General features: G+C 42.3%; 2 protein-coding genes and 1 long non-coding RNA gene across 3 annotated transcripts in view; 1 reads left to right on the top strand and 2 right to left on the bottom strand.

The window, feature by feature from the left end:
- The first annotated feature begins 3,573 nt into the window (after positions 1-3,573).
- LOC308399330 lies at positions 3,574-7,332 on the top strand. Its single transcript, XR_013972127.1, has 4 exons — positions 3,574-5,199; positions 5,285-5,392; positions 5,470-5,643; positions 6,248-7,332. It is a non-coding gene; the product is annotated as an uncharacterized lncRNA (long non-coding RNA).
- Positions 7,333-7,421: 89 nt separating this feature from the next.
- Positions 7,422-9,304, bottom strand: LOC308399005 (uncharacterized protein). Its single transcript, XM_080885924.1, has 3 exons — positions 8,928-9,304; positions 8,718-8,831; positions 7,422-7,710 (listed from the first exon to the last, which is right to left on the bottom strand). Exons 1-2 carry the CDS (start codon positions 9,255-9,257, stop codon positions 8,718-8,720), a joined length of 444 nt encoding a protein of 147 aa, XP_080742050.1. The 5' UTR covers positions 9,258-9,304; the 3' UTR covers positions 7,422-7,710.
- An 8,261-nt stretch (positions 9,305-17,565) lies between these two features.
- Positions 17,566-27,443, bottom strand: part of LOC308397249 (uncharacterized protein) — a 30,731-nt gene continuing 20,853 nt past the window's right edge. The window contains exons 3-5 of the mRNA XM_080883068.1: positions 22,093-26,240; positions 19,023-19,703; positions 17,566-18,697 (exon numbers count right to left, since the gene is read on the bottom strand). Of these exons, the coding sequence (XP_080739194.1) occupies positions 23,436-26,240 (2,805 nt within the window). The 3' untranslated portion in view covers positions 17,566-18,697; positions 19,023-19,703; positions 22,093-23,435. The remainder of the gene's footprint in view (positions 18,698-19,022; positions 19,704-22,092; positions 26,241-27,443) is intronic.

The raw sequence follows: 27,443 nt of genomic DNA, 5'->3' as shown, positions 1-27,443 counted from the left end.
GCCCCGCTGCACGCAGCCGCGAGGAAACAGTCACCTGAGAGCCAACAGAGCCCTCAACCGGACGTGACCGCTACCCCGGGTTGAGCCCCCCAAGGAAGATGCCTCCGGGGAACCCCCCGACGCCCTAAGCCTGTCCCTACCCCCTCACCAATCACAACAGTGAAGGCGGGACCAAACTATGACTCCCCACCCCCACTAGGTGATGGAGCTGATAAAAGGGGCCCAGAGCAATTGATCTAATGTGGTGGCAGAGGCTGTGTCAAGACTAATGTAATCTAATAGATAATTTCTATATTGGTTAGAATTAAGATTATTTTTATTTTTCCAGTTCATGAGGACTGTTTTCTTGGCTATGCATAGGGCAGTGAAGATCATATGGGCTATATTCTTTTCTGAAGTGACATTATCTAAGCTGCCCAACAAACACACTAAGGGGGAGGTTGGAATGTTACATTTCAGACATTTTGATAAGTCTTCACATATCTCGCGCCAAAACTTTTGCACTGGTGGACAGAACCAAAGAGCGTGGATGTAATTGTCTGGTGTATTGCCTTGACAGTGTCCCAGGATGTGAGTATTGCCACTCACATCCTGGGACATTTGATCACAGGAAATCACATGATAGCGTGGGGCTAGATCTCACAATGGGTTCACCCAAAACCTTGGCTGATTGAGACCCACACCCGTTTTCACGGAGGAGGAGGAGTTTCACATCCTGAACATGTGACAGCCTGGTTTAAAGGGACCAAAAGTAACTGGACACCTGATTCAGTTCAGGTTTATTCATCTGCTCCAAACCACAGCAGCAGTCACCTCCAGGGAACCAGCTGATCCATGTAACTGGGGACAGACCACAGCCCAGAGCACTGGTTCATGATGTGTTTGTGGACTGTAGGTTGTTTGGATAGAGATGAGATGTACTCAGCAGTCTGTCTCTAATGTTTAATGAAATGTTCTGAAGATGATAATAACTTGTGATTTTCTTTTGAATGAATCTTTAATCGTGTTGTAGGGCCTCTGACTCTCATGAAGATTTTCACATCAATGTGCTTTTCACAAAGATATTAACAATGAAAATGACGTGCAGCCCTGAACTACTCATGCGTTAACTCAGCGGTTCCCAACCCCCGGGTCACGGACCGGTCCGTGAGTCGTTTGGTACCGGGCCGTGAGAGTCGAGGCTCGGTGTGAAATTGATGGTTGATAGGTTTGTAGCATAAACCTGTTCGCTGGATCGTTCAATCCAGCTACACAGCAAAGCAAGACACGAGTAGTTCTTTATGTTTCTCGTGCACGGGAGAGACCTGGACCAATGCCGTTCCTTCGCTTGACCACAGTCGCTCTCGTCCGTTCCCTCGTAACACTGTTCTTTTATTGAGGTTACATGAACATACATAGGTTCATTAACATACACGTGAACAAAGGTACCAGTCTGTATGTTATGTAGGTGTGTGTGTGTGTGTGTGTGTGTGTGTGTGTGTGTGTGTGTGTGTGTGTGTGTGTGTGTGTGTGTGTGGAGTCAGAGTGTGACCCCATAAACGACTTCCCTAAACCTGCTGGTCTGGAAGTCCAGCAGTTCATCTAAACAAAAGGCACTTAGACTAAAACAGACATCCTACCACAAAACAATAAGAAGGTAGCACCTCTCCCATGATCCCAGGACGTGGGTGTGAATGCCAGAGCACTCTGGAGTCACACAAAGTCTTTAAAGACTACTATCATTACACAATTGGTTCTACACCTCTGAGCATATATGGTTAGATATTCCCCAATAACAATGACAATGATAAAATATAAATCCAACAATGGTTTTCAGGGTTTTTATCGTTAACTTCGTTTCCCTGGGTCTTTCCCGTGTTGTAGTCGTGTGTCTTATTTTGAAAGAAATGTTTACGCGTTACCATAGCGACCAGAGAGCATTAAGGGTGCAGACAGGTGCATCCAACAACATTTTATTTTCCCTTATTTGATTTATGGACCTAACTGTATGAACTGGACTTTGGCTGTAATGCTGCTCCTCTTCATCATTGCTGTGTTGCATTTCCATCATTCTGCTGCTGGATTCACTGCAGGCTTTAACAAACACTCCTTTGGGTCCAGGCCCAGCCACGTGTTTGTAAGCTGCTGTGCTCCTCACAAATAAAGCCTGAAGCAGCTCAGACTGTTAGAAGCAGCACTGAGCCCTGTTACAGTTATAGTGTTAGAGCAACGGCTGCAGCCTACAGCATTTAAACTAGCTGACAGTAAACACATCAGTCCAGATGTTACCACATTACTTTGTGATGCTGAGAGTTAAAGGAGACTGGCTGATTAAAATCCCATTCCTTACATCACCGTCCTCTGCTCTGACTGCTTTCATTTAAACTCCAGCATGTTCTCTTCTAATCAGACAAATAAGGCGATGACTTTCTGCAAACAGTATTTCTTATAACTCAGCAGTATAATGCATCATAAAACAATATCATTCATTCACAATAAGTCAACAGTTTAATATAATGCACATCAGTTTAACTAATGCAATAGTTATCAGCTTCTTCTAATTCAGGAGAATAATGCAAACTAAAACTACATAATAATTCACAATCTTTAATCAGGGGTATAACATGGCATAAAATAATATTATAATCTAACAAAACCCAGCTTCCTCCAGCCGAGTGATGTGTGGATTCATCACTCTCTGTGGATCAGTGTAAGTCTGTGTGTGGGTCAGCTGCAGGACTTGTTTGACCTTTGACCCTGGCAGACAGAGCTGGTTACTGCTGTGTGACTCCTGCCGTCGCTCCACTTTAAATTTTACTTAAAATAAGTCCTGACATGGCCCCGCCCCCTCTGACCTGCTGCTCCTGGATGTGCTGAGGACACAGCGGAGGCTCAGAGGGGGCGGGGCTTTTCCCGTGGCGGTAACCAAACTGCATTAGGTCACTGCACTGCCAGTGTTTAACCACACCTCTTCTGACTGACCTTTGACCTCTGACATGTTGATTCGATCCTTATTTAATGACGTCTTTTATCTAGTGATTTAATTCTGTGTATTTATATGTGATGGTGTTCCTGCGTTCAGCCTCAGCTGATATCCACAGACGCTCCTATTGGCTGGTTTTAAAAACACATTTTTCCATTAAAGAGACTCTTTTAAAAACACGTCTGCCTGAAATTCACATTTCATTTATTTTGGGGGATTTTAACAGAGAGATAGAACTTTATGAATCCCTCATGTTTATCCTCCAGGAAATCCAGTTTGTAGCAGCAGAACACCGACAAATCTTTACACAGCACAGAATTAGGATATCAAATAAAGGGGAATAAGAGAATATGAATATAAGCATAAATATGTACATATATACACAGACCTCACACAGAGACAGCAGCTACACTGTGTGTGGATGTGATCCACAGTCACAGCTGTGGGTTTCAGTCAGTGTGTCTCTAACTTCATGGTCACATTTCAAAGCTTATTGGAGCCAGAAGATGTTCAAGTAAAAGATTTGTTGCTGTACTCGTCTACCAGGATAACAGGAGGTTCATAAAGCTGTGTAATACTTCAGCTTTACATCATGCAGTAGTAGTTTATTAAACCCCCCAAAATATGACTATCCAGAGTTGGGACCAGGAAGCAGAGTTGCAGTCTTACACGCCTCTCTGCAGCTTCTCTCCTCCTGCTACCCCCCAAAAACCCATCTCCATAGAGACTGTGTCAGCTCCCAAACAGACAAAAAACAAACTAAAAACCAGCAACAAACAACTTAAACATAAACAATCACAAAGAAAGAACAATACAGTATCCACATCTGAACCAAAGAGTAAAACAGTGAAATGTGGATTATTAAACATTAGGTCTCTCTCCTCCAAGTCTCTGTTAGTACATGTTAGTAAAAACATTTCTGCATTTTACCCATATTTTATTTTTAACTCAAAATCAAAGATTCCAGATTCTCCTACATGTTGGTTTTGAATCAGATAGGACGACAGATTTCAGGTGGCCCTGTGTCTTTCTCTATTACATTTGCCACTGTGTAACTCAAAGTTATTTAAGGACTAGTTTATTTCAATGGATGAGTTTACTGACTGACGCGCAGAAGAAATAGTTCTTTATGGAGCCTAGATGGTGTGAATGATGAGACCAAAGACTGCAATATCTTGTACCAAAAATATATTGAATAAATGGAGGAAAGGGGAAATGGAACAAAATAATTAACACAACACACAACATAAATGCCCACAATTAAATAATAAATCAATGCTGTGATCTTTCTGTGCAAAAGTCCTTTTTGGTCCTTTTCTTTTTAAAGTTCACTTTTAAGGTATTCCTCCTTAGAGTCCAGCTTCATACAAATGGGGAAATATGTCCGTAATCCAAAGACGGCTAAGTGGGGGAAAGAGGGGAAACAAAGAATGGTCCTACCGGCTCGCCACTTCAATATGAAGAAGATTAATTCAAAGGGAGGGAACAAAACCTGACCTGTAGGTCAGAAAAACGTCCATTAGCACATCAAGTTCGATTCAGTTTACCGGTAAACAAATATATTTTTCTGCAAGCCTATGTAACAATGCAAATCATCATCAACCAATGTACAACAGTTAAATTATTAATTATCTTGGCTACGTAGCTTAATCTATACATTCCAGTAGCGTTCGCTACAAACAATACAAAAACGACAATAAAGGAAAACAGCTGTCTAACAGACAGCATAGCCGAATTCAAGGCAACACATAACAATAATCATTCAATCGCACTTTGTTTCAAAGTAAGCCCATTAAAATGCTTAAGTAAATAAAAGTGTTCAAAAACAGCGGTTTTTGAGCCGGAGTTCTGCTCGCGGTGGGAACGCCGCCGCACAAAGTCATTTTTTAATCGCGAAAACGATCGACTGGTTACTGACAACCAAAAGGTTGTTTTTGGTAGATATTAAAGATCATGGGTGGGCGGGGCAAATGGAGCAGTTTTCTACAGTCGAGTAAAATTCCAGGAAAGAGCTGGGTGTGGCTTTCCTTTAAATCACATGATCAACAGCTTTAAGATGGAGGCAACTCGCTCAGTGTTTCCTGTTTCATTCTTAGACTGTGGCGATGGTAAGTAGCAGCTTTTCACTTGTTACCTGGCATCTTTTCAGCCACCAATGATAGTCATTGTATGTTATCAACATTTCACTAACTATGTTTTCTCTCATGTTTAAAATAGGCCGACCAAGAGCAAAATAGGTATGTCTGCAGACTCTGCTGTAGCCAAAGTTATCAGATCTCCTGTGTCTTTAAATCCCTAACTGCTCGATCATTATCATTTTAGAAGACAACAATTTCTCAAAGGAGGTTCAAAACTAATGCCTACAAGATTACCAAGAGGATGGTTCGGGGCTCTTACATGACTCCGGGAAGTCAACACTTGGTGGATGAGGTGTGTTACCTTTGACACTTTTAAGACAGTCCTGTTTATCACTACTAACAATAAGCAAATATGTTTTCACTCAACAGATCCTTCACAGCATGTTGTTTCTGGGCAAAATCAACAACATCCCCTTTTCTCCAGAAGAAATCTTCCCTAATCCTTTTGTTTTGGGTTCTTTAATGAGAAGATATCCCAGGCCTTTAAAGTTGTATTCGACTCAGCTTCCCAGGCGAAGTCCCTTCTCCTGTGTGCTCGACATGGTAAGATAACTCTTCTCACATTTTCAGTCAATCTGACAAACTTCCAGTTTTTAGGAAAGTATAATGCAAAGTGCTTTTTTACTGAGAAATCCAAAGAAAATCCATACTGTACCTTATACTTCAACATATGCTTCTAGCTATACTTCTCCACCAAACACAGAGACTGCAGGAGAGCTGGAGACTTGCTTCAGAATTTGTTAGTTCTAAATAATGTCTAACAGACTCATTATTGGAGATGCTTACAGTCTTCAAGGCGTATATGATGCTGTCACTGTGTAGCTGCTGGATCTGTTAAGCTCAAAGACTCTAAATTCAGCGTGTTTTGACAGCCCGGCATAGCAAAATAGAAAAAAAAAAGGTCAATTAGCAAATTTAATTATAAATTAGTGAGAACAAAGATGGATTTTTGCTTATTGATTTAAAATTAAATAGATTTTTGTGACTTGTTTCACCCCCTATCTTAAAATGTCTAAACCAAAAGCATCCAATGGTCCTGCATAGTTAAACAAGTCAAGCAGCGAAACAAACATGTTGATCAACTTTCTATGAAAAACAACTATATAATCAGGTGCAACACTTTGACCAGATCTGTAACTGTTTTCAGATCGTCCTGCAAAATAACTCAGAGAATGAAGAGCAAATAAAGCAGAGTCTGCAAGATCTCCTCACAGACTTGGACTTAGAAGAGAATAATAAAAAAACAGCTTTCGTCTCGTCCACCATCTGCATTTCTCAAAAATCCCAAACCAACAAATCAGAAAGGTACTGCGGAGTCTCCATGTCCACCAAAGGTCCTAACGCTGGGAAAATTATGATTGCTGCCTCCTGTCTTAGCAAATGGCATAAATATGTATCTGGTGCGGTGATGACCTATTATCCAAACACAGTCCAGAAAGATTACTTTGATGGAACAATTGAAGTACCTGGAAATATCAGGTGTGAGGCTTTTTGTCTCCGTGATGGTGCCAGAATGAAGCCTTGCAGATCATGTAAGAATTTGTTTGGCTTGAACACAGAAGACCTCAGAGAGTGGCCATATGGTAACTGTGCTGAAGCTGAGAGCCTGAGCAATTTGCTTGAAAATGAGAGAGAAGTTGAAACACATGTGGATGAATACTCAGCTGAAAAGGACAACAGGCAGAGAGCTGAGGATGAGGTTGGTAGGGTTCTTAGAACCGTGTTGCAAAGGATTCGGTTTAACTGGACAGGTGAATTTTACAACCCAGAACAAGAGTGAGATTTCATGAAATCATTTGCATTCATCATTCTGATAAATCAAAGATTCTCTGCTCTGACAGCATCTGTGTGGATTTTCTGTAATCACAGAGACGTGTATAAGCATGTTTACTTTCCATCTCCATGTAATTGTCACATTTAATAATTAAAACTGGCTTCTATGGGTTTTTGTTTGTTTGCTTACATATCTAGTGTTTAATGCAATATGAAGCATTATCAGACAGCATTTATTGGGAAGAATCCCATGTTTATACTGGTCTGTACCCAGGGTACACAGAAAATAAAAACAACAAGAACACATGTTTTCTTATTATGATCCCAACTATAATTTACTTAAGCAAAAGCACTACATGTGTAGTTATAATATTTATAGCAGTTACTGTTGAGCTTTAAATTTATCATCTTAAATGTTTATATGCTGATTATATTGCTTTATATAAGAAAGGCCTAACTCTGAGTACACTCTGTGCCAAAAAGTGCTGACAGGAAACTGCATGCTTTTGCAGAAACATGCTTTTGCAGCTAGAAAGTGAAGCTGATATATATCAGTTTTAATTAGTTTTTACCAACTGCTTGCTAGGGCAATCCCACGAGTTTGGTGTTTTTGTATTGAACATGATTCCAAGTGCTTTCTATAACACATAGCAGAGGTGCCACAACAAAGACTGAGAAGAGGACAGGAAGAGACAGTGAAAGAGATGCACTCCTTCGCCATTCATGTTAAAGCGTTGCATAGCTTTAATTTTAGAGAGTGTTGCATAACTTTAGTCATTTTTCTACCACAGGTGAAGCCAAGAATTGTGAAGCTCTCTTTTGGCCAAATACCAGAATCTGTAAGAAGAAGAAAAAACAAACAATCAAATAGGTCATTATTAAGAGGACAACAATCTCTTGATGATTATCCACAGTGTCTTTGATAACTCTGAGATACAAACTGTCAAGGATATACACATCCCAGCAAACAATAGCTGTGTTTGACTAAAGCGATTAATAACAAGGACAGAGCTACAATCACTACAGTCAAACATAAAGGGCTTAATCCTGAATCCAAGTCTGAGCTGTGATGCCGTTGGTGCTGAAAGCTGCTCAGATCCTGAAGCTGCACGTTTTGTCTCTCTCTAACCAAACCAGCAGCAAAAGAAGACACATTTCGCTTGACATAAACATTGTCATGAATTCCCTCTTACTTTTGCTGGTTTGCTTCCACCACCATTAAAACACACACAGAAAAACAACACAGCACAGCTCTCTGCCTCTCTCAGTGTACTTTAAGAACACCGTTTCCCATCTCAAATCTCTGTTTTTGGCATTATTCGCTTGCTTGTTATGAAGCAGTCTACCGTTGCTTACAGCCATTTTTTTTTTAATGACTTCCGACAAGACAGCCTCATTTCTGCTGTTCAATACCAAATTTTATTTATTTTTTCAAATTAAGTGAAACTGCAAAATGCTCTGCTGTGTCTCTATTAAAACCTCTTATTAAAACCTCTGAATCACTTCAGCAGCATCAGCCAATGTACATTTGTTGAGTCGTGGTTCTCGTCTGCTTTTGTTCTACTGCAGAATAATATTTTTAAGGTTATCTACTGTAAAAAGCTAGGCCAGGAAAATCTGCTTCATGGTTTTGTGTTTTATCCTCAGTTACTTTGACACAAAAGCATCTGCTGTGATGCTCACACCTCTGATGAAGTTTCACAAGTGTCAGTACTGATAAATGATCAGAATTATAATGTTTCTGACTCTCTGAGTAAGAATTAAATGGAATCTAATTGGGACCTTGTGAATTGGAATTGAACAGGTTCTAGAAATCAGTGATGATACTCAGCTCCAATACCCACCTATGATATTAGGCTGACGAACGCTGACTGGGTTTCATTTACCAGCTTTTTATGTTCTTCCTGCAGTTTCCTCCCCACATCACTCATCTTAACTTTTTTCCAGTCCTCCTCAGTCTAAACAGAACACACAACAATACAAAGAAAAGCTCAGGTGATTGATCTCTAACACTAGGCATCCCCAGTCTTATTCTTAGCAGTCTAACTTCTCACCATATCTTTGAAGGCCTCTCCATTGTAGTAGCGCTTGGATGCTGGATACTCTATCGTTTTGTCACATAGTTCCAGGAAACTGGAAGCCACCAGATGCAGCTCCTCTCCGTCATAGCCGTACAGCTTTTTGTCCTCACGCGTCATCAGCACAAGCTCGTCACATGGACATGAGGTGCCCTTTACCACACCAATAACCTGCATTTTTACAATCTCGGGAAGGTAGAATTTTCCCCAGGCGTTAACTTCATCATCATCCCCGTTGTATTTGGTGTTCTCAAGCTCTTCTATCCACAGGTCAGCACCACTTGGCTTCTTCAGGTGAACGCACATGCTTTTGTTTTTGGAAACAAAATCTTTCACCCATTTCAGGTACTTTTCACCTGGAAAGAAGCAGACAAGGAAATATGGATGAATGTAGAAGTGTTGGAAAAGACAAATAGCAAGGTTATCCTACAGCAGTTTGTGAAAATGTTGTATCTTGAAATAAGCAGGCAAAATGAGGATCTCACTTATCTCATATGTTCTGACTACCGACTTTCTTCAGTTAAAGGACAAAAAAAGGGCACACTGGAGGCTGACAGAGTGTGCAATGGTGGGAATCATTTTGCAGAACTCACTAAAGTTTGTTTCTCCTGGAACAAGCTTTTTACACTTAGTATATTTATTCTAAGCCTAAACACTATATGATAGTGTTGAGTTTAAAAATGAAACTAAGGTGAATGTGACAAACAAAGCGCCTTCTTGTTCTCTGTGATAATGTAAAGTTATTAATGAAAAAACAAACGAGTAAAAAACGGACTGGAAACATGTCTTCAATCAAAACTCGACAAAAACAAAGAAACAGCCTCACTTCTCTGCGACGCTCCCTAAAAATGACATTATTTAAATTATAATTAAATTATTTAAGTGACGTGTGTCACAGATGTGACCTAGTAAAGTGTAGCTGAACATTAGTAACGTTATTAACACTCTCAGCTGGTCCTTGTTCCAGACCTGAAGATCCTCTTCTTTCATTCAGCAGCAGCTTCAGGTCTCTGATGGTCCAGGGCTTGTTGTTGGGAAACAGCCCTGCTGAGATGATGGTGTCCTCACAGAAACAGTCAGTGATGCTGTTGATCTCCATCACAGAGCACGTCCCAGTCTGCAGGCTCAGTCCTGCAGGGCCTCGCTGGCTTCCTGACTCCACCCAGTCAACAACAGGAAGTGTTTGAAGTGCAGGAACAAACTGAGGCTGTGGTCAAACAGGAGTTTTTATCTCCTCGCTCTGACTCTCACTGCGGCCCCGCTGCTGTGTCAACATGTGTTTGTGCTAAACAATGATGGAAAGTGTTATAAATGACTTGTTGGCCTCTGATCTGTCACAAACAGCTGAAACGTGTCTCTCATGAGTCACATGAAGGTTTTTGACAGAAAGGACAAAAAGTAGCTGCAGTCAGTTTGTGTCATTTTTATATTTATTCATCTGGGAGAAAAATCTGAGGGACATTAAAATGTGTTTTCAACAGAGACAAGAACATGAATATAACAGAACAGGTAAATGAACATGTTTCAAGTAAACAGCTGGACTGATCAGGTCCAAACACAGAGTGATAAACTTGTCAAACAGCTGTCATATCTTTATATAGAAGCTCTTTATAAATGCTGCTCACTGCAGTCTGTTTACTAATAATGTCAAAGTGTTAGAAACACAGAAACATCAGAATGGTCTTTGTTCACAGAAACCTGTCTGGGATCCTTTGTTGTTCTTTTGATGCAGAGTTACATTATAAATATAAAGAGTTATTTCAGAGTCTCATCAGTTTTCCTGCATGTCTTTATTTAACACATCAGCAGGGCTGAAGCTCTCATGTTAAACACACACTGATCTATGGACACGTTCATGTGTTTCTAACAGAACCAGGCTGTTATCAGCCTGCACTAACATTATGTCACACACACTGAATGTAACAGTGACAGTTTACATCATCACACAATCAGCTGTGATTGTTTCACTGTCATCAAACGAGTCAACAGGAAGTAGAATCAATAGAAACCAATCATTTACTGACAGCATGTCTGATGGAAATAAGTGCAGATTATGTATGAAGTCTAACTGCACACAGTAACTGTGTTACAATAAGGACTTAACAGCGCCCTCTGCTGGAGTGTTTCAGTACTGCGTTAACTACAATACACCACCTCCTCCTCACACCACCTGCTACAGCTCTACTCTTCTATGACTACAGTCATCCACAGCACTGATGTGAGGTCACATGGTTCATATGTAAGGAGCACAGCTGACCTCAGGTCAGTTTAATGACTGTGAGCAGCAGCTGTGTTATTGTCACTGTGACAGGGAGACACTCTCAGACACAGCGCTCATGTCAGCTTGTTCTCATGCAGGAGGATCAGGAGCTCCATGTTTGTCTTTCTGTTTGAATCATGATGTGTTTGTGCCATCAGAGTCTGTCATGAGTACTCAGGGTTTCACAGCAGCTCTTCTGGATGCTGACGAGGACTCCAACCTCATGTTTCACCTCTCTGAGCTTCTGATGTCTGTGAACACTCGTGTTTCTTCTCTGGGCTCATCTGGACAAAAACACCTTTCTGTGTTTGGCTGCAGCCTCATTCTGACTGACAGGAAGTGTGTTATCCATGAGCTGCACTTCTGTGAGGAAGTTTCCTGCTGTGTTTCCTGTCTGTGGACAAACACGAGTGTTCCAGCTGAGGACTTGGTTCCTTCCACCTGTCCATACAGGACATCACGCTGTCTGCAGCTCTGTAAATGCAGCTCCAGGTCCTTCCACGTGCTGCTCTGTATTTGTGCAGTTTGTAGTGTGTCCTGGGAAACGTAGCACACATGGTGTTCTTCTGCTGTTTCCTCCTTTCACTGAGTGTGAAACACTGACGCTGTGCTGTTGTTCACAGAGGGGAGCTGATTCTAGCTGCAGCTGGACTCTGTCATCTAACTGAATGTGTTGGTGCTGATCACGGGGCTCTGAGGGGGGAGCAGCAGGAGGACTCTGGATGCTGACGTCAGTGTATCTGTGGAAGCTCCCACAGCGTGTCTGTCATTCAATATTGTGCTGTATATTGTATCTATGCAAAGATGAACAGACTGTGTGTTCACTGGTCTCTGTGCTGCAGCTCTGATGTCATCATCACTCCCTCCTCCACCCTCAGCAGTCCCAGCATGCTGCTGTGGTGCACCCCACCCTCACTCTACACCTGAGCCACAGACCACACCCTCCACCTCAATATACACCACAGTTTTCTCTGCTGTGGAAATGAGATCAGGAGGAAATCATCATTATTATTATTTAATAAACGCTCACATTAATGTGGGCTTATTTGTTTCATATTAGAAACATTAGTTGAGTGTTTTTAGTATAAAATGGTCAAAGTCCCTCTTTTTGCTCCTCCCCTCACCTGTGGATGGACGGTGCTGTTACCGTGGTGACAGCTTGGATGTGTTTCAGTCCTGCCTGGTTATCACTGCAGGAATCTTTCACATTTATTACAGGTAATAACTCTGATTTTTCTGTGTATTATGAACCAAATGTATCCTGATACACACAGAGATGGATGAGCAGAGGTTTTTTTTGCAGTTTATGTAGTTACTATGGACTTAATGCATACATATTATTAAAATTAGGGCTATAACAGTTGTATTGATGTATAGCAACTTGAAATGCTCCCACAAATGGCTCCACAGCATGTAAAAATATAACAAAAGCTCTGGCGGACTTGGTTCTGTGGTCAGTCTTAAAGGGTGAAGTTAAACTCTGTAATCTTCACTGTGTCACAGAGTTCAGTGAGTCCCGTTATTCACAGTATCAATCAGATCATCAGAGAACAGCTGATCAGCAATCAGTGGTGCCAACAGCGCCTCCTGTGGTGAGAGGATGCAATAATGCAATGTAGCATTTTTCCACTCAACACTTGCAGTCATGGAAACTGTCTGTTGGATCTGTGTGACGTTGCTTTCTTGGTTAGAGTTCCTCACAAATGTCCAGATGATTCTTCTAATGAGGCGTCGACCATGTTTGCAGCTCTTTGGAAGAAAACGTCGCCCTTTGCCATCCTTACTTTTCTTTGACTTCTTCAAATGCAGCTGAACTCCAGCTGGTATTTTCTTGGACTTTGCAGCTGTTTCTGGTCATCAGTTCATTCCTGCAAACCTCTGAAGCTGAACAACAATGATGCTGCATTGCTGGCTGATCCCAAAAGGTTGATTCTGTTCATCTGGACGTTTTCAGAAACGTTTGCTCACTGATCAGGTGACTTCTTCAGTCTCAGCTGACTGCAGCTTTACAAGCTTACAAACAGCACATTTGCACAATGACTGAAAGCAGCAGCACCTGATATATATGATACTAATATAATACATATACATATATAATCCATACTAATGATGAAGGAACTGAGCTCACAGTCCATTGTTCATTCAGTGAACTACTCAGTTTATTTTGGGCCTCAGAAATGCTCACTCTGTTTGTACATCACTGTCAGCAATAGACTCATTCTGCTGTGTGGACAGGAACACATGTGACATCACTTCCTGTTTGTTTGTGACTGAAGAGGAAGAAGTTTACAAGGAATCATTTAGAAGAGTTTCAAACATCAACTGATTGAATCCATGAATCTGAAAACGTGTTTGTGAGTGAAAGAGACAGACATGTACAGACTGAACTATCTGTTCAACAGTCAGAGTGTTTCTGTAACAGGAGACACTCTTTACACTCCACTCAGCACAGGGACACTGAGGAACCAGACCAGACATAAAACCCAGGATAAAGAGTTTGAGTGAATGTGGTGTTGAAGGTGTGGAGGTGGATCAGAGTGTCAGAGGAGACTCTGTAGAAGGACAGAGTGCCAGCAGGACAGTCCACATACACTGCTGCTCTGTTAGAGACAGAGGAGGAGGAGGAGGAGGAGGAGATGGATGTTTGTCTGTTATTGTGCCAGACATAACGAGGACCATCATCAGAGCAGCTCAGACTCCAGGACTGATCATTGTTTCCAAACACACAGTCATCACTGTGTCCTTTCCTTCTGATGCTTCTGTAACTCACTGATATATAAACGCTTCCTCTCCACTCGACCTCCCAGTAACAGCGACCAGTCAGACCATTTCTACACAGCAGCTGAGGATAAAAACCATCAAATCTGTCTGGATGATCAGGATATGACTGAACCTCCTCCACACAATGTGCCTCAATGTTATTGATATTATTATTATCATTATTATATAATAACAAAACCTTCATAATAAAACCACTAAAAACCTTTATTCTAGCGCAACTTGTAAGCGAACTTGACTTTCAAAATAAAAGCACAAAGCACCAAAACGTTGACTACAAAAAACAAACAGTAATGTACAGCTTAAACAATTTACAATCATGACATAGATCTTGACAAGATAAAGAAATAATCGAAATTATATACAATGTCATCATGCCAACAGTTACAACAGCGATGGATGATCTGTGTAAGCGCTGAGGATCGTCCTGATGGACAGAACAGAAGGAGAGTGAGACAAGTGAAGATATACTAAACAACACTGTGACATGAACTGAGCCACACACAGTTTGATTCACAGGTGATTGACACATTATTTGACCACAAGTGTTTGTGAAGGTTCTCAGTCATCCAGGTCATCGTAGTCAAAGGAGCCTCTTTGCTGACTTTAAAGTCAGCAAAGAGGCACAGAAAAGAAGATCAGACACCAGCGAGGGAGGATAAGAAGGACAGACGCAACAACATTGCCATCCCCTATGTAGCCGGAGTATCAGAAAAACTCAGGAGAGTTTTCTCCAAGCATGACATCCTGGTGCATTTCAGACCCAGCAACACGCTCAGACAGAAACTGGTTCACCCGAAAGATAAAACGCCAAAACACAGACTTAACAATGTGGTGTATGCTGTACAGTGCAGCGAAGAATGCCCAGACCTCTACATTGGAGAGACCAAACAGCCACTTCACAAGCGCATGGCACAACACAGAAGAGCCACCTCCACAGGACAAGACTCAGCAGTCCATCTGCATCTTAAGGATAAAGGACACTCTTTCGAGGATGCCAATGTTCACATTTTGGACAGAGAGGACAGATGGTTTGAAAGAGGAGTGAAAGAAGCCATCTATGTCCACTGTGAGCGACCATCTTTGAACAGAGGCGGGGGTTTACGACACCAACTCTCTGCCATCTATAATCCAGTTTTGAGATCCCTTCCCAGACGCCTTAACGTCCACTCACATCCTGGGCCATCTGATCTCAGGAATTCGCATGATAAGGTGGGGCCAGGTTTCACAATGAACCCACCCGAAACTCTGGCTGATTGTGACCCACACCCAGTTTCACACCTTGGCTCAGGCGATTAGAGGATCATCAGGGGGTCCTTTTGTCCCTCTGTGGGGGGAAGCTCCCACTAGGTTTAAATCTGGGACTCTCCACCATTTGACCTTAGAACTGAAGAAGCTTCTCGGATGAGAGGTGAAACGTCTTCAAGTTACTTAAAGAAGTCCAGACGCTTTTCTTTGCAAGCTCCTTTGACATTTGACCACGAGCAATCTTTTCTGGTTTGACGCCGTCTTTGTAGCCAGAAACCAGCTCTCTCCTCGGCTTCCTCCACTACACGCTTCCCCCACGCCAGTCTCCTCCGTCACTATAAAGGGGAGAGTCATGAGCTCCATCACCCTCACCAGGACCCACTGCTGTGACATTTATATGTGATAAAAACATTAAAAACTGCTCACATGTTGAAATCTTTCTACGTATACTTTAGGTTCAGCTCTCCAGCCTGGCATTTGGTTAAGCATGATTCAAACATTTGATTTTGTTTAACTGGTTTTAATTATAGTTACTTTTTGTGAACATTTGTTGCAGCATTTAAAAAAACATCATTTATTTTCAAACTTTTATTTGATTTAGAGCATCATATTTGACCAACGTAAATGTTTTAATTTCATATAAAATAACTGAAACAGTGAACTAAATATCTGAAATCTTTCCTTCCTTAAAAGTTATAATACTACTTAAGTTATAGTGCAAACGCTTAAGCAACAAATATACTTGATGCTAATTAATTAATATTTCCCTTTGATGTTGCAACTATGTGGTCACTTCTGTCTTTAAACAAAATAATATTTTCCAGTTACAGAAATCATAAAGTCCAAACTAAAGTGCTACTGTTGCTATATGCACTTTATATAAATCATGGATGATGGTCCTGACATGAAGGAAGAGAAAGTTACAGGTTGCATCCTTTGACTTTGTCTCCGTGCCTTTGGGCGATTTTCAGAAGGACAGATGTTTCTGTTCAATTCTTAAATCAATTTTTTCAAACACAAACACTATTTTAAAGCTTCTAGAGAGTAAAATATTAATGATAATTATAATAACAATAATAAAAACAAAAGCTCTCAGATCCATCAAACCAAGCAGCAGAAAGAACAATAACTGAAGAGAAAACTTTAACCTTGTAGACTTCATTATGTTCCAGCTGCTCTACAGACGCTGTGACCTCGAAGTTAAGCAGGTCGTAAAGTATGTGCAGCTCAATAACTTCATAATCAGACCCTGTGGTATTTAGGCAGCAGAACAACTAAGAATAACAACTACAAATAATGTTTTTAGGTTTCTGTTGTACTGCAAGGTTCTGTACAGGAGAACCAAACCAAGAGCAAATATTACGTCTCATTTACACCTGAGCACGAAGAGCCATCAACATTTAGCAAATTGAATCATCTTTGTTTAGATGCAAGAAGAATCATATAGAAATGAAAAAGTAGAAATAGAAATCCAGAGCAAAGATATCCTCTAATTCAGCGTAGCACATGTGCAGCTGCTGCGATTCACGTAAGCATTCGGCTCGTCGCTGTTGCAGATTTTTCTCTCGCTGTTCTGGCTCACAGCGCTGCAAACACAGAAATAAATATCCCCAAAGGTGTGAAAGGGAGCTAATTAGTAAGAGTATTGTTACTCTCCGCAGGAGTAGTCCAGCAGTAGAAATCAGTCCAATAACAAGGTGTCTAACATCTAGCAGGGTGACAGAAAAACCCAGGGTAACTTCTAAGGACCTCAACGTCTCTCTCACATTGTGTTTTTTAAACATGCTTCCATTTGTCACTTCAGTCTTTACTCTGAAATACAGGAAGAGAAATCATGGCTGAAACAATTTCTCATGAAACCAGGGGTGTGGTCCAACAGTCAGTTTGGTGAGGAAGGTTCCTAACTGAGAGAAGTGACCCAGAAGTATCTGTGTAGCAGCCACAATGAATCAAGATCATGAGCTTTATTAACTGATCAAAGTCTCTTCTTTCATCTTCTGTATCATTCAGTTTGCATTGGTAATGCCCATTATTGTAATGCTTTTTTAAGACCAGCAAAACTTTATTTCACTTTGGGTTAGCTGGGATAAGTGATGGATGGAGGGAATTTTACTTCAGCCACAGAAATCCTAAACAGGAAGGAGGAGCAGAGTTACAGTGGATCACTATCCAGCAGGGAAACAAGGTTTATTTCAATTTCTTGGCCATGAGTGAGATTTACTGAGTGGGCAAATTAGGGAGACGACACCATCAGATCCCGAGCCCTCCATGTGTTAATCAAGAGACGGCTGCTGTGCTACATCCATAAATAATGAATAAATTAGGAGCTAAAGCTGAAAGGACAGTTTATTTGTACCATCTTCACGTGAACACATTCAAGAACATCACAGATGAAGAAACATTAAAAACTTCCACACTACATAAAGCAAGAAAAATAGTTTTTCTTTCAGGTGGTTTCAGAAAAACAGAAACATCAAACATCTCCAAGACTCTCTTTGAAAGAACTAAAAACCTTTGTTCTCATGGTCCAATCATGAGTGAACTCCCCGATGAAGCCTTGTGTGCTAAAACATGTCAGAGTTTTAAAGGTTAAACATGAGTTTCCAAAACGTTTTGCTGGAGAACAATGAACTGTTTGACTGAGTTTCAATCATTTACAGACGAGCAAAACCAGGACAGAGAAAAAAGGACAAAACTGACTCAGTAAAACAGAAAAGAAGATCCCATGTAGATCTGTATTATGTAGAAGTTCAGCCCAGCAACCAGTTCAGTTCAACACAAGTTTAAATGATTCTATCTGAACTCTGTGGAGCCTGATCTCAAGCTTTTTGAGTCTGACACAGAAACCAGAGGATCTTTCTGTGTCTTCAGATTCACTGTGATCCAGTGATGGGAGTGATTTCAGCCCTGAGTGATCGTGCTGATGTTTGCACAGAGCAGACAATGAGGTGAATGTTTGGGCACATTGGTAACAGTGAAACAGTTTATTAGTAACGTGGGATCGTTTGTGTGCAGAGTATGAACTGAGATTCCTGAAGCTCTTGTCACACTGGTCACAGCTGTAGTTTCCTTCCATGTGTGCACGTTCATGAATGTTACGATTACCTGACTGTGAGAAGCTTCTCTCACAGTGTCTGCACTTGTGTGGTTTCTCTCCTGTGTGGACTCCTTTGTGTGTTTTAAGCTGACCTGCAGTGGTGAAGGATGACCCACACTGATCACAGAGGTGCTTTTTAACCCCACTGTGAATCAGTTCATGTCGTTTTAAATCTCTTGGTGTGGTGAAGCTTCTCCCACATTCTTTGCAGTATTTCAGTTTGTCTCCAGTGTGTCTACGTTGATGTACTTTTAGGGTCTTTTGCTGACTGAAAGTTTTTCCACAGAGGTCACAATGAAAGTCTTTCCCACCACCACAGTGATGACAGGGTTGAGAACTGGATCCATCTGTGTCGCTCTGCTTCTAAACAAAGACACAAAGACAGTGTAAGTCAGTCCTTCAACATTTGTATCCTGAACGTCGCCTGAAATAAAGAGCATCTCTGCAGACGTCCAACTACATTTGACTGTTTCAGTTAACACACTCAGTTTACTGGGCTGCAATAACTACAATACTACCACCATAATACTACAGTAATACTAAAATCATAACTGAAAGGAAAATCTGAATAATCACTCAGAGCTGCTTTTCCATGCAGTAGAATTGCTAACATGCTAACACAGTTTAATGAGCAGAGTTGTTCCAAACAGTCAGGCTAAAATGACAAGATAACAATATAAATACATACCTCACAGTAGCTGCACTTGTAGAGTCTCTTTCTGGTGTGGATCTGTTGGTGTTGTCTCAGGTAATGTGGAGATTTAAAAGTCTTCTCACACAGGTCACATTGATAAGGTCTCTCCTCAGTGTGGGTAAACATGTGTTGTTGTAAGTGTGCGTCTGTTGTAAACTCTTTGCCACACTGTTCACAGCAGTACACATCATGTCTGGTGTGAATGCGTAGGTGTGTATTTCGGTACCCTCTCTGGCTGAAAGTTTTTCCACAGATGTCACAGCTGTATGGCTTAATTCCAGAGTGGGTAACTAGATGACTCTGTAAGCTGCTACTGTGAGTAAAAGCTCTGCCACACTGATCACAGCTGTATGCCTTAATTCCAGAGTGGGTAACTAGATGCCTCTGTAAGTGGCTACTGTGAGTAAAAGCTCTGCCACACTGATCACAGCTGTACGCTTTAACTCCACTGTGGATGAGTTGGTGTTTTTTTAGGGAACCCTTCCAGGAAAAAGACTTTCCACACAAGTCACAGCTGAACGGTCTCTCTCCAGTGTGGATGACCTGATGCTGTTTTAGTTTAGCCCTCACAGTAAAACCCTTCCCACACTCGTCACAGGTGTGTTTTTTCTCTCCCTTTCTTCTGTGAGGTTTGTCGGCCTCCTGAGAGCGCTGACTTCTGGCTCCATGTTGGTCCTGCAGTGACAGAGATACAAACAGAGGCAGTGAGTGAAATGCAGTCGTGGAACAAACTCAACCTTCAAACTCCATTAACACTAGTTTTAAACCTGAAGGTGGAGCGTGGCACCAAACACCTTAAAGGTCTCTTATCCCCACCTGCTGGTAGTTCTAACACATTACATCCAACCTGCTGTTAAAGATAATTCATGACTGTTCAAACACTAAAATCATACACACACACACACACACACACACACACACTATTTTATAATTTAGATTATTTTGTTGTTTCCTATTACATATTTCTATAATTTGTATAGATTTATACAGAATTATTCAGTGATAATAAATCCTATGTTTGTTTATTCTAAAGGAACCCCGTTAGCTTCCACAACAGATGTTACTCGTCTTCCGTCAAATACTCACATAAAATATTACACAATAAAGTGGATTCAAGATATCCACATAATTTCACTCTTACATCCACAGTGAGGTTTCACAATTGTTCAAATATAAGCAATCAATAATAAAAATAATAATATCAATAACATTGAGGCACATTACACAAATTTCAAAAACAAATCATGTCTTACAATATTTACAACAACTAAAAGCTCTGTAAATCGGCTTTTAAGTGTTCATTGAAGTTTTGAATAATTCTCTAATTTTTTAAGGCAACTTATTCCACTTAAAAGTTGCTCTAAATGTAACAGTTTTACAAAACGTTACTTTTAACTCGAGCATTTACTAAATTGCAGCTTGTTGAAAACTGTGTAATATGATGATGTATTTCATCTGGATACTGCAGCTGAGCAGAATAAATGTGGTGTGTTTAACAGAATTGCTTTCTTTAGAACTACAAGTAAGCCATAGAATATTTTAGCCTGTACAGGAAGCCAAGAAAGGTTATTATGCATTTTATCAATATTAGTATAGTATGAACATCTTCACACTAATCTGGACGCCTTATTCTGGACTAACTGAAGTCTGTTAAGATCTGTCTTATTAGCTGCTGACCAAATGATTGAACAATACTCCAGATGAGACATTACTAGTGCATTAATGACATCTTTCATAATGAAGAAGTGATACACAAAGAGCATTTCATAGCCATAGCTATGCCTTGTCGGCAGAGTTATGTGACATTAGTGATGTTTGTACTTTCAGCGTTAACTTGGTTTTAAAGCCTTTAAAATATACGCCGTTCAATAGTCGACCTTAATCTGACAGAGAATGTGATGATTTTGTGGATAATTAAAGTCAGTCATATATCCACAAACACAACAAGCTGAAAGTCAGTGATGCTGCTCGGTTTGCAGTCCTGAACATCACGGCACAAGCAGGATTCACTGCACTGTTAATGTTAGCTGTGTTATATTGCTGCCTCTGTTCGGTGGTGTCGAGCCAAACGCACTTTAACGTGTGTTTGAACGAGCTGACGGTTCACTCGTTAAGCTGAAAGAAAGATGCTTCAATCACAGCAGTCACACATGTGTCCACTGCACCATCTGGAACTCTTCTTGTTTACACTCGTAATAACACAAACACTAAATCCTGCTTCTCTGCTGCTGTTGTGTAGCAGTGTGTACACCTGAGACTGTCACCTGTCTGTCTGTCCTGCACTCTCTCTCTGTTTCTTTCTCTCTGATTGTGGAATAAAAGTATGAACATGTGTTTATAAGTTACACTTGTGTTTGAATCCTGCAGCTTATCACACATTTGATTTCCATGTGTGACGACTGCAAGTGTCCAGAGTGAGGACAGACTGAGGGAGCCACTGCTGCACATCATCTGTGAGGCATTGCAGCCCTGATGAATCAGTCTTATTAGGTAATGTTCAAATAATGTGATCATCCCAGTGTTTTCAGTGTGGGAGAAAGTACTCAGGGCCTTCAAGTTACACACTATGAAAGGCAGCAACAAGTTTAATGTTCAGAAACCTAAAGTCTGTATCAGCAGCAGGATGGAGCTAAAAATAAATGTTGGTTTCAGTTCTATGAAGCTTTGAGTATTTTGGATCAGTAGCTGCTGTGTTTGTTGCATCATATTGCTGTAACTGTTTATATGCTTTATATTTTCTGAGCTAAGTTGATCTATAGTGTTACATCATATTCTATAAGGATGTTATGTGTTTGTAGACTTTCTGCCCAGTTTGACCCATTTAGCAGAAGTCAGCCTGTTTAAGGCTCTGATATCTATTCTGTGTGACTTAAAGCAGTTATGACATGGTCTGATTTTCTCACCCAATAAAGGAATATTTCATATATCAGTCTACTCTTCATTCTATCAGACACAGTTATCACACCACAGTTATCACCCCACTTCCCCTGCCGGTGGCAGACTCCCTCGGGTGTCGGTGTGTTGGTGGTTCTTTGTATCTGGGGGTGGGCGTCCGGGTACACACCGGCTCACTCCTTGGCGGCCGCTTATTGGAGCTCGCTCGGGCCATTTCAGAGGTGGGGTGCCCCCGGCCTCTCGGCCTGGGGCTCGGTCACTCAGGCACAGCTGGCTGCCGGCGGAGCTCACGGGCGCGTCACTGCAACTCCCCCTGGCTTCTGCTCCGCGGCTGCTGAGTGAGCCCTCATCTGGGACTCTCCTCAGCTCTTTCTGGGACAGTGGCGCGGCTGCCCCTCTGTGGGTCTTCCTTGGTCTCTTGTGTTCTGGGGGCCTCTGGATGTCTGGAGTTTTGATCTCCTCCATACCTGCTTGATACCATAAAGGACAGGGCTGTGGCCCCCCCACACCCTCTAGCAGATCATTACATGGAGAAACCTTTGGAATGCAAGCATGCTGATCCACACAGGTATGCACACAGGTGTACACATGGGTATTCACAGACGCGGACTACAGCTTTCTTGGCTGCTGCCTCAAAGCACACTGTGCGCTGTCTATCTTGAGTGTTGCACAATATCGTTTATTATTTAGTATCTACTGATATCTACTGCTAGCTAGTTTATTGTGATGGTGCTTTTTTTTTCTATTATTATGTTGCTCTTTGTTGTTTGCTGTCTCCCCTGTTTTTTTTTTTCTCCATACAGGTGACCCAGGAGTTTTTTTGTTTGTTTTTTGTTTGTTTTTTTTCTCTCTTCCCCCCCTTCTCACCGTCTCTTCTCCCCTTTGGTTTTCTTTCTTTCTCTCCCCCTCTTTCTTTCATTCTTTCCCCCTGTCCTATCCCACAGTTATGTCTGTCCCGTTTGCAACTGAAAATAAAATAAATTCATAATTATAATAAAGATCAATCAAATGGACCAATATGGCAAGGCCATGAAATTCAAATTCAAATTTTATTTGTCACGTACACAGTCATACACAGTACGATATGTAGTGAAATGCTTGGACAACTGCTCGTGACCTAAAGAAAACAAAAAAGGAAAAGGCTATGAATAAGATAGGAAATAAATATGAAAAATTAAAAAGGGTAAATTTAACTAGGAAGGAATAAAATATAAATTAAGGTTAAAAATGAAATAACTGTACAACACAAATTAGAATGAAGGGTAAATTTAACTGGGAAGAATAAGATAAAATATATAAATTAAAGTTGAAAATAAAATAACTGTACAACAAAATACACAATACACAATATAGAACTATATAAGAATGTATGAAGAAATCTAAATATAAATAAATATATACACAATAACAGCAGCTGTACAAGTATTAACCGGAAATGAAGAATATAGTGACCAGTGTTGTGCAAAACCAAAGTCCAGAAAGTCCAGTGTGTGTAAGAACTGTATGTGTGGGTCAGTACTGTGTGGTGGTGTGATTGAGAGACCGTATCGCCTGCGGGAAGAAGCTCCTCCTCAGTCTCTCTGTGTTGGTCTTCAGGGAGCGGAATCGCTTTCCTGACCTCAACAGAGAGAACAGTCTGTTGTTGGGATGGCTGAGGTCCTTCACGATCTTCCTGGCCTTAGTCCAGCACCGCCTGCTGTAGATTGAGTGCAGGTCAGGGAGCTCGGAGCGGATGGTGCGCTCAGCTGACCGCACAACCCTCTGTAGAGCTCGTCTGTCCTGCATGGTGCTGTTCCCGAACCAGGTTAAGATGTTTCCCGCCAGGATGCTCTCTATGGTGCACGAGTAAAAGTTCCTGAGCACCTTGGAGGGCAGTTGGAAGTCTCTCAAGCGTCTGAGGTGGTAGAGACGCTGTCGGGCCTTTTTCACCACGGTGTTGATGTGACAGGACCATGACAGGTCCTGCGTGATGTGAACTCCGAGGTATTTGAAGCTGTCCACTCTCTCCACTGGGCACTCGTTGATGACGGGGGTCTGGTAGTTCCTCTCCTGCTTAGTGCTGAAGTCCACTATCAGCTCCTTTGTCTTACTGACGTTTAGAAGGAGGTTGTTCCTCTGGCACCAGTTCTCCAGATTCCTAATCTCCTTCAGGTAGGCCGTTTCGTTGTTATCAGAGATCAGGCCCACCACGACGGTGTCGTCAGCAAACTTGATGATGGTGGTGGAGCTGGTAGTGGCCACACAGTCATATGTGTACAAAGAGTACAGCAGGGGGCTCAGAACACACCCCTGGGGGGCTCCAGTGCTGAGAGTGGTGGAGGCTGAGACATGTCCGCCCATCCTTACTGCCTGTGGTCTGCCAGTTAGGAAGTTGGAGATCCACTGACACATAGATGAGCTGAGTCCCAGATGCTCCAGCTTGGTGGTGAGTGTGGAGGGAATTATGGTGTTAAATGCAGAGCTGTAGTCTATGAAGAGCATTTTAACATAATTCCCCCTTCTAGTGTCCAAGTGAGTGAGTGATGTGTGGAGGAGATGAGAGATGGCATCGTCTGTGGAACGATTTGGACGGTAAGCGAACTGTAGTGGGTCCAGTGTGTCTGGTAGTGAAGAAATGATGAAGTCTCTGACCAGGCGTTCAAAGCACTTCATCACTACTGAGGTGAGGGCTACAGGGCGATAGTCATTGAGAGAAGCAGGGTGGGGTTTCTTCGGGACAGGAACAATGATGGACTCTTTGAAGCATGTGGGGATCACCGACTGAGATAAAGAGATGTTGAATATCTCAGTGAACACAGGAGCTAGCTGGTATGCGCAGTCTCTGAGGATACGACCTGGGATGCCGTCTGGTCCTGCTGCTTTCCTGGTGTTCACTCTCTTGAAGGCTCTCCTTACTTCATGCTCGGAGATGACGAGCACGTTTCCGGTGCTGGCAGTATCTTCCTGTCTGCAGCCGTTAGCGCCGCTAACACAAGCATTGTTGGAGACCTTAGCTGCAGCCTCGAAGCGAGCATAGAAAGTGTTCAGCTCGTCTGCCAGAGTCACGGCCGCGTTCGTCATACCGGTTGTTGGTGCTTTATAGTCCGTTATTGTCCTTAGTCCCCGCCACAGGCTCCTAGAGTCACTCTGTTGGAGTTGTGACTCTAGTTTCCTCCCGTAGCGCTGCTTCGCCTCTTTCACCGCCCTCCGCACGTTATATGACGCGGCTTTGTACGGGTCCATGTCCCCCGTCATGAGTCCCGTGTTGTAGGCAGCGGTGCGGGATCTCAGAGCGTCGCGGATGGTTTTATCCACCAACGGCTTCTGGTTGGGAAACGTTGTGATAGTCTTTGTCTCCACGGTATCATCCGCTAGTTTCCCGATGAATCCCACAACCGCTTCCGTAAACACGTTGACGTCATCGTCGGAGTTGTTTCTGAACATGCCCCAGTCTGCGTCATCGAGTGCGTCCTGTAACGCGGCCACCGATTGATCCGTCCAGCGCGCGACCTTCCTCTGAACCGGAACTTCCTGTTTCAGCCTTTGTTTGTATTTTGGCATGAGGAAGATGGCGGTGTGATCAGATTTGCCAAACGGGGGGCGGGATTGTGCCTTGTAGCCGTCCTTGACCGTAGTGTAGCAGTGGTCCAGTGTCCTTTCACCCCTGGTGGGGCAGGTGATGTGTTGATAAAAGTTCGGCGCTGCGCGTTTGAGGTTGGCGCTATTAAAGTCCCCCGTCACAATAAGCGCAGCGTCCCGGTGTTGTGTCTGGTGCTGTGTGAGTGCCTCATGCAGCTCGCATAAGGCGGTGACCGTGTCCGCTTGTGGTGGAATATAAACGGCACTTACGATGACCGATGTAAATTCCCGAGGTAGATAAAAAGGACGACACATGATGGACAGTAGTTCCAGATTTGGTGTGCAGGAGCGTGTGAGAGGAACAACGTTCGCACTGTTGCACCAGTTGTTGTTCACCATTAAACACACGCCGCCTCCCCTTGACTTCCCCGAGTCCCGTGTCCTGTCCATGCGGTGAACCGAGAAGAACTCGGCCGGCTGGATGGCGTGGTCCGGCACCTCTGGGTTCAGCCATGTCTCGGTGAAGCAGAGGAGATTGCAGTCCCGAATGTCTCTCTGGAACTTTATCCTGGCCCTGAGGTCGTCAAGCTTGTTCTCCAGTGACTGGACGTTGGCGAGCAGGATGCTAGGCAGAGGTGTGCGGTGTGCACGAGCTCTCAGCCTGTTCCTGACGCCGGCTCGCTTCCCTCTAGGCCGCCGCCGCTTCCCTTTGTTCTCCCTCGAGATCTCACTCGGCCAGCTCGGATCCGGAGTTAAAACCTTCGAATTGTGAGTACATTGTAAACCAATAGAAACAAGAGTGTCACTGTCATACCTAATGTACCCAATGGTGATGATTTTGCCGATTTAGAAACACTGAAAACTAACTTAAAAAAACAAAGACAAAGAAAAAGTGGTCGGAGCAGTCGTGACGGCAGCCGACCTCACCGGCGCCATCTTAATTCAATGATGATCCACTTGGTAAAATAAATCCGCTTGGCATCTTTCTTGGCCTCAAGACAACAATTCTGATGGCTATAGATCCAAACGGGACAAAAAAAAAAAAAAAAAAGAAGACAGTTATCACAGCTCCTACGTTTGCTTTTTACACATACCGTATGTGATCAGGAGATATTTTATTTTGTATTCTCACAATCAGTTATCATTGATTAATCATTTACCATTTTTGAATCTGTTGACAGTATAATCTTTTAATTACATCTGTGTTACTTTGAGCAAATATTAATGCACACTGACTGTTTATATAAAGTTGTTGCACGTTAGAGCAGAGCAGTCACACCATACAGACCCACTAGTCCTGTTGGGCCCTGGCAGGCCTGCGTGGAGTTCTGCACGTACGCCGGCCTCTACTTACATGCACGCACTTATGTAACACACGCACGTTCACCTACACACTTAGTAATAATAGGAGGGTCATCTGAGGACAGTTTTTCTGATAAATACACTTTCACAAAATGCACAATGTAATACACACTTGTTTTTCTCTTAAGAGTAGCAGTTGATGTCTATATAAGGGAAAACTTTGGGATAGGCGGGGAATTGTTATCATTTGAGATCATTTCCAGTAAAGATCCAACTGTGATGTCATAAAGGCAATATAAGGAGACTGATGCTTCAGTTGACGAGAGGATTCGATTGCAAATTGTCTTTTCCCACACTAAGTGCACAAAGTGTGTAATAAAGATCACTATTTTTGACACCTACTTCGACTTGGGCTTGCTTTCTTCTCTTCCCTAACTCGAACGAACCTTAACAATTCCTGGTGCCGAAATCGCCGGGTGGGGAGGGGTTGCAACCTGCAGCTCGTCGTGGAAGGTGACAAAGGGGGCGAAGGCCAGCAGCCTATCTGAGTGACGCCAGGCGACATAAGAAAAGGTGAGTGCAACCTGTTGATTTTTATCCAAAGGCGCTATATTGGAAGTTAAAACTAAATTTAATTAAATAATATTCACTCAGTCTGGG

Source organism: Rhamphochromis sp. 'chilingali' (assembly GCF_963969265.1).
Source record: "Rhamphochromis sp. 'chilingali' genome assembly, chromosome: 1".
Lineage (NCBI taxonomy): Eukaryota > Metazoa > Chordata > Actinopteri > Cichliformes > Cichlidae > Rhamphochromis > Rhamphochromis sp. 'chilingali'.
Note: the sequence above shows the minus strand (reverse complement) of the source record. Positions and strands in the feature narration are given on the sequence as shown.

Excerpts from the sequence above, each read along its gene's own strand:
- LOC308399005 (XM_080885924.1), bottom strand. The coding sequence starts at position 9,257 with ATGTGCGTTCACCTGAAGAAGCCAAGTGGTGCTGACCTGTGGATAGAA. Across the intron at positions 8,832-8,927 it reads GAGAGGCCTTCAAAGATATG|ACTGAGGAGGACTGGAAAAA; the intron begins GTGAGAAGTTAG and ends TGTTCTGTTTAG.